This window comes from Chelonoidis abingdonii, chromosome 14 (genome assembly GCF_003597395.2).
Source record: "Chelonoidis abingdonii isolate Lonesome George chromosome 14, CheloAbing_2.0, whole genome shotgun sequence".
Taxonomy (NCBI): domain Eukaryota; kingdom Metazoa; phylum Chordata; order Testudines; family Testudinidae; genus Chelonoidis; species Chelonoidis abingdonii.
The window spans coordinates 40064373-40072046 of NC_133782.1; the positions used below are offsets into that span (position 1 = coordinate 40064373).

The 7674-nt window shown below is 43.7% G+C and overlaps 1 protein-coding gene across 1 annotated transcript; it reads left to right on the plus strand.

Annotated features, from left to right (window-relative positions):
• The first annotated feature begins 1463 nt into the window (after positions 1-1463).
• On the plus strand, positions 1464-2390 carry LOC116816448 (olfactory receptor 10AG1-like). Its single transcript, XM_032765693.1, has one exon. The coding sequence runs from the start codon at positions 1464-1466 to the stop codon at positions 2388-2390; it is 927 nt and encodes a 308-aa protein (XP_032621584.1).
• The last annotated feature ends 5284 nt before the right edge of the window (positions 2391-7674 follow it).

Consider the following 7674-nt stretch of genomic DNA (forward strand, 5'->3'; position numbering starts at 1 on the left):
CTACCACCCCCTGTCTGACTGAAGCAGGGGTTTATATCCCATGACTGGAGTCAGGTGCTCTAATTGGAGTCAGGTGCTCTAATTGGAATCAGGTGCTCTAATTGTAGTCAGGTGCTCTAACTGAAGTCAGGTGCTCTAATTGGAGTCACAGCTATTCTAGTTAATCTAAAGCAAACCTTCCTCCCTTGGCAGGGAATAAGGCCCCCTGCTAACATTCTTATGCTGCCCTCTGGCCATGCTGTATCACATTACAGATATCCGGTGGGCTGTGAAGGGAGGGTTTATTCATTCTAAGCACTAAGTTACTGGCGGGCATTGACCATATAAGCTTATCAATGGTTTATAATGGTCACTGCCATTTGTGCTATTGAAATATTCCTGCTTGCTTGTCTGGGCCTGATCCTGCTTACCTCAGTGAACTGTCCCTTTCCATGGACACGAGCTTTGTTCCTTCTTATCGTTAAGGTGAACTAAGTTATCATGTATTGACAGAAACGATGTCCTTGCTTCTAAGCAGTTTCTGTCTTATCTGCTGGCTGAATTTTAACTCCTTCCTGACACTAGAAACCAGTCAAAAAAGAGCAAAGGCTTGATACAAAATTTCTGTGAAAAACGTAGATACTATTTAAAAAATCCATTTTTAAAAAAAATCAATTTCCCTTCATTGTTTTTTTCCCTGGAGAATGTTGCTGCATTATTTGGCTTTGCCTTTAATGTTCTTGCTCGTATCCCTTTGCTTTGTGATTTGCAGCTTGTCTGGAGCACTTAAATAACATTTTAATTTTTATGTATTGAACTCTCTCTTATTTTCAGCTGCAATTCATTAATTTTGGCAAAGACTGTTCTTTAAATTCATCAAGGGCCAGAATCTGCCTTTCTCTGTCTCCTGGAGTTTGTTAAGAGTTTAAAATGTGAAAGAAAGCACCACTTTGTACTTTTTAAAAGGTTTTCACAATTCTCCAGTGGGTGCCAAAAGTTTTAGCATGGAAAGCAGTGTTTTCCCTCTCAACTTTTTCTCCTTTTTTAAAAACAAACAAACAAACACACAAACAAACAACCTTTTTGCAATGTTTTCCATTGAATTTTTGGTTTCAATTCAATTAGAATACATTTCTGCTGGCTAAAGGACTGTATAATGTGGTCTGACCAGAGGGCCAGAACACTCTTATGGCTAGAATAAGCCAAAGAAAAAATGGGGAAAACTGAGGCAAAGGTTGTTTCCATGCCACAACCAGCCAGGAAGGGATGTGTCAGGGCTCTGTGATGCTCCCATATACACATTAGACAGAATATACAACCGTCACAATCAGAAGAGTGTGGGTATCTATGCAGGTTTCTGTTACTGATGGCTGAGATTCCTGATTTCACCTCTGTGAGAGAAAGTTATGGACTAACACTCTGAGTAAGTGACATGCCCTTGTCCTCTGCCTTTGTTGTTTCTGCAGATCCAATGCACCCATCCAATGGTGACTGGAAATCACACCGCAACACCTGGCTTCATCCTCTTGGGATATTCCAACCTCACGAACCTGCAGGGTTTGCTCTTTGTGGTCTTCTTGGTCATCTACATGGTGATCCTGCTAGGAAATAGTGTCATTGTCGTGGTCACGGTGTTGGACTCTGCCCTGCACACCCCCATGTATTTCTTCCTCAGGAACTTGTCCTTTGTGGAGATCTGCTACACCTCAGTCACACTGCCCAAGATGGTGGCCAATTGCCTGGCACAGGATGGAAGTATCTCATTCACTGGCTGTGCTGTCCAGATGTATTTCTTCCTTTTACTAGGTGGCACAGAGTGTTTCCTTCTGGCAGCCATGGCCTATGACCGTTACATGGCTATATGTAATCCCCTGCATTACACACTTATTGTCAACAGGGAGGTTTGTGCTAGGATGGTAGCTGGGTCCTGGCTTGTCAACATCCCGGTTCATTTTGGGCAGACATATTTGGTGTTTTCTTTGCCCTTCTGCAGGTCTCGTGAAATTAACCATTTCTTCTGTGACATCCCCCCTCTGCTGGAGCTGTCCTGTGTGGACACCTATAGGAATAAAATTGCTATGTTTATGGCAGCTCTGCTATTCATAATCACCCCTTTTATCTTAATTGTTATCTCTTATATTAAAATTGCCAGCACAGTTTTGAAGATGCCTTCATCTGAGGGCAGACAGAAGACCTTCTCCACCTGCTCCTCACACCTCACAGTGGTGATTCTGTTCTATTGCTCTGGTATGATAGCATATTTGAGACCCAAGTCAAGGAACTCAGAGGACACTGAAAAACTGCTCTCTCTGTTTTATACCATTGTGACTCCGCTGTTCAACCCCTTCATATATAGTCTGAGGAACAAGGAAGTGAAAGCCTCCCTAAGGAAATTAGTAGGTAAAATATGATTTCACAAAATACCCCACATATTCCTCAAATAATGTTGTAGATTCCTCTAAAGACAATGCAGAACCCACAAGATAAATTTCTGGTTCCTCAAGAGTACTCCTAGATTTCTGAAGATCTAGTCTAGACTCCTTGGAGAGCTCATCAGACATATTGTTGATTATTATGCATTCCAGATTGCTCAAGGCACATTCTAGACATCTTAACATCCTGAAACGATTCCTTCAGACATGTTCAGCAAAATACATTTCATATTCCTCAAGATATAGCTTAATATTCTTGTTGAACTCCATTATGTATAGTTTGAGTGGTGGAAAAAATATTCTCTTGAAGGAAATGTCATATACAAAGCAATTCTTTCATGTAGAGTTCACATTTTTACACATCTGCTTTCTTGTAAATATAAAATGTGATGTAACTTTAATAAAGTAAACATATGAAATAATAATATAAATTCTTTTTTCTTTCTGTTATTTTCTGGACAGCTGCATTCAAATCTGAAATGTTTTCCATCCTCAAACATAATCCAAAATGAAATATATTTTAAAATGCCAATTTTTGCCTTCTGTATTAAAAATGTATATACTTGGACTGAGATTGAGATGGAAATAGGAGACAGACTTATTAAAAGTCTCTGGGTAACGATAAAAGGGGTAAAAAACAAGGGTAATGTCATGGTAGGGGTCTTCTACAGACCACCTAACCAGGAAGAAGAGGCGGATGAGGCTTTTTTTAAACAACTAACAAAATCCACCAAAGCACAGGACTGGGTGGTGATGGGGGACATCAGCTACTGAGACATCCGTTGGAAAAACAGCACAGCAAGGCACAGATTATCCAACAAGTTCTTGGACTGTATTCAAGACAATTTTTTATTTGAGACGGTGGAGAAAGCTACTATGAGACAGGCTGTTTTAGATTTGATTTTGCCAAATAGGGAGGAACTGGTTGAGAATTTGAAAGTTGAAGGCAGCTTGGGTGAAAGTGATCATGAAATGGTAGAGTTCAAGATTCTAAGGAACGGTAGGAGGGACAACAGCAAAATAAAGATAATGTATTTCAGGAGGGCAAACTTTAACAAACTCAGGGAACTTGTGGGCAAGATCCCATGGGAAGAAAGTCTAAGGGGAAAAACAATGGAAGACAATTGGCAGTTTTTCAAAGAGATGTTATTAAGGGCACAAGAGGAACCTATCCCATTGCGTAGGAAAGATAGGAAGTATGGCAAGAGACCACCTTGGCTTAACCAGGAGATCTTCACTGATCTAAAAATCAAAAAAAGAGCCCACAAAAACTGGAAACTATGTCAAATTACAAAGGATGAATATAAACAAATAACACAAGAACGTAGGGACAAAATTAGAAAGGCCAAGGCACAAACAAGATCAAACTAGCTAGAGACATAAAGAGTAACAAGAAAACATTCTACAAATACATAAGAAGCAAGAAGAAGACCAAGGACAGGATATGACCTGTACTCAATGAGGGGGGAAAACAATAACAGAAAATGTCGAAATGTCAGAGGTACTTAATGACTTCTATGTTTTGGTTTTCATCATGAAGGTTGGTGGCGATTGGACATCTAACGTAGTGAATCCCAGTGAAAATGAGGTAGGATCAGAAGAGGCTAAAATAGAGGAAGAACAAGTTAAAAATTACTTAGACAAGTTAGATGTCTTCAAGTCACCAAGGCCTGATGAAATGCATCCTAGAATACTCGGGGAGCTGACTTGAGATATCTGCGCCGTTAGACTTTGAAAAGTCATGGAAGATGGGAGAGATGCCAGAAAAGGAAAAGGGCAAATATAGTGCCCATCTATAAAAGGGGAAATAAGAACAACCCAGGCAATTACAGACCAGTCAGCATAACTTCTGTACCCAGAAAGATAATGGAGTAAATAATTAAACACTCGATTTGCAAACACCTAGAAGAAAATGAGGTGATAAATAACTGTCAGCATGGATTTGTCAAGAACAAATCATGTCAAACCAACCTGATACCTTTTTTTGACAGGGAAACAAGCTTTGTGGACTGGGGGGAAGTGGTAGGCGTGATATATCTTGACTTTAGCAAAGCTTTTGATACTGTCTCCCATGACCTTCTCAAAAACAAACCAGGGAAATGAAACCTAGATGGAGCTACTATAAGGTGGATGCAAAACTGGTTGGAAAACCGTTCCCAGAAAGTAGTTATCAGTGGTTCACAGTCATGCTGGAAGGGCATAACGAGTGGGGCCCTACAGGGACAAGTGCTGGGGCTGATTTTATTCAGTATCTTCATTAGTGATTTAGATAATGGCATAGAGAGTACACTTACAAAGTTTGTGAATGATACCAGGCTGGGAGGGGTTGCAAGTAATTTGGAGGATAGGATTATAATTCAAAATGTTCTGGACAAACTGGAGAAATGGTCTGAAGTAAATAGGATGACATTCAATAAGGACAAACGCAAAGTACTCCACAGGGGCGGGAGGGAGAGCTCAGTGGTTTGAATATTGGGCTGTTAAATCCATGGGTGTGAGTTCAATCCTTAGGGGTCTGGGGCAAAACTCAGTACTTGGCCCTGCTAGTGAAGGCAGGGGGCTAGACTCAATGACCTTCCAGTTCTATGTGATAGGTGTATCTCTGTATATTATATTATTTTATTTTTATTATCCTGCTTAATGAAAGGAGTAGCACTAAAATTGACCTTCCTGGGTCAAATTTGGGATAGTGCAGACACAGCACTGTGCAATTCGATGGTATTGTCCTCCAGGAGCTATCCCAGAGTGCTCCAATGTGAGTGCTCTGGACAGCACTTTCAACTCCAATGCCCTAGTCAGATACACAAGAAAAGCCTCAGGAACTTTTGAATTTCATTTCCTGTTTGGTCAGTGTGGAGAGCTCAGCAGAACAGGTGACCATGCAGTCCCAGAATCGCAAACAAGCTCCAGCATGGAGCAAATGGGAGACACTGGATCTGATTGCTGTATCGGGAAAAGAATCTATGCAGGCAGAACTCTGAAGCAGCAGAAGAAATGCTGATATATATGCCAAAATCGCGCAGGGCATGGTGGACAGAGGCTACACCAGGGGCACACAGCACTACCACGTGAAAGTTATGGAGCTCAGGCAAGCCTACCAAAAGATAAAGGCAGCAAACATTCGCTCCAGGTCAGAGCCCCATACATGACACTTCTGTGATCAGCTACATGACATTCTAGGGGGCACCCTACCGCTACCCCACCACTGTCCGTGGATGCCTGCAAGCGGAGAGTCTCACGCAATATGGAGGAGGATTTTGTGGATGAGAAAGAGTAGGAGGAGGAGAATGCACAGCAGGCAAGCAGCAAATCCATTCTACCCGGCAGCCAGGACCTTTTTATCACCGTGGAGCCAATATCCTCCCAAGATGTATTGTTCCCAGACCTTGAAGGCAGAGAAGGCACCTCTGATAAGTACACGTTTGTAACTACACTATGAAGATTAAAACCAATTGTGTTTTATGTTTGATTTGCTCTGAAGAATTGGGATGCATTCGCGGCCAGTACAGCTACTGGAAAAGTCTGGGGATGGAGCGCGAATCCTCCAAGGACATCTCCATGAAGGTCTTCTGGGGGGTACTCTGAAAGCCTGTGCAGAAGGTTTCTGGGGAGGGCTGCCTTATTTCGTCCTCCGTGGTAGGACACTTTACCACGCCAAGCCAGTAGCAAGTAGGCTGGAATCATTGCAGCACAAAGCATGGCAGCGAATGGTCCTGGATTTTGTTCACATTCATGCAACATTGGGTCTATATCTTTCTGTGTCAGCCTCAGGAGAGCGATATCATTCATGGTCACCTGGTTGAAATAGGGTAATTTTTGTAAGGGAACAGTAAAAGGACCCCATTCATGCTGAGCTGTTCATGTTTGGCTAAAAGGGATCATCCCTGAGAATAGCCACGTGGTGTGGGGAAGGAGTGTGCTGCACATCCACTCCAAAACCGCAGCCCCTTCTTTTAAACAGCAAACCCAACAGCATTGCTTGCTACGGGAAGGGAGGGCGCTGCAGTTTGAAACCTTTCCCACATGTTATGAAGGCGGAAGAAGCCAACCCTGCATACCCTTTGGCTTACCATGGCTGCCTGGAAACCAAAGTCTGTTGCCCAGCCATGTGTGATGTGTCAGGCAGGCACTCAATATAAAAGGCAAAATGCCACTTTGTACCTAAAACACAAGTGCTGTCTGCTGTGAATTGCTTGATTCACTGTGAAAGAGTCTCCCTTTTGTTCTCACAAATGTATCTTCTTAAATTGTATTCTCCCTTTTTATCCCCCCTGCAGATGCAAATGTTTCTGTGCTCCCCATGTCAACTCCATCCCTGAGGTTATGGCAGATGAGAAAGGGAAAGAACTGCACTCACGGTGACGTTTTCAGAGCTCATGCGGTCCTCCTGCTCTGATAGGGCACAGCTGAATGCATGGAGGCATTCGGCGGCAGAGGCCAGGAAAGCATTCAGTGTGCGTGATCAGAACATGCAGGAGGAGATGCTGAGGCTAATGGAGGAGCAAACAGACATGCTGAGCCATCTGGTGGAGCTGCAGGAAAGGCAACTAGAGCACAGACCCCGTTGAATCCATTGTATAACCAACCACCTCCCCTCCTTGCCAAGTTCCATATCCTCCTCACCCAAACGCCCAAGAGTGCAGGGGGTGGGGGAGGCTCCAGGCACCCAGCCACTCCACTCCAGACGGTGGCCCAAGCAACAGAAGGCTGTCATTCAAACTGCTTTGGTTTGTAGTGTGGCTACAATAATACAATGTGGCCTTTTCCTTCCCTCCTCCCCGACCCCACCTGGGCTACCTTGTCAGTAATCTCAATTTTTTTTGTATAAATAAAGAATGAATGGATTCAAAACAATAGGGACTTTATTTCCTTTGCCAGCTGTCGTCGAAAGCAGGAGAAGGATTGGCCTACAGGGAAGTGCATTCACCAAAGGGGGCAGTTTTGCATCAAGGACAAACACACACAACTGTCACACCGTAGCCTGGTCAGTCATGAAACTGGTTTTCAAAGCCTCTCTGATGTGCAGCACATCTGGCTGTGCTCTTCTAATTGCCCTGGTGTCTGGCTGTTCGAATTGGCCACCAGGCGATCAAGGGGCGGCTCTAGGTATTTTGCCACCCCAAGTACGGCAGGCAGGCTGCCTTCAGCAGCTTGCCTGCAGCAGGTCCCCGGTCCCGCGGAGTCTGCGGCAGCCTGAGGGAGGTCCACTGAAGCCACGGGACCAGCGGACCCTCCGCAGGCATGCCGCCAAAGGCAACCTGCC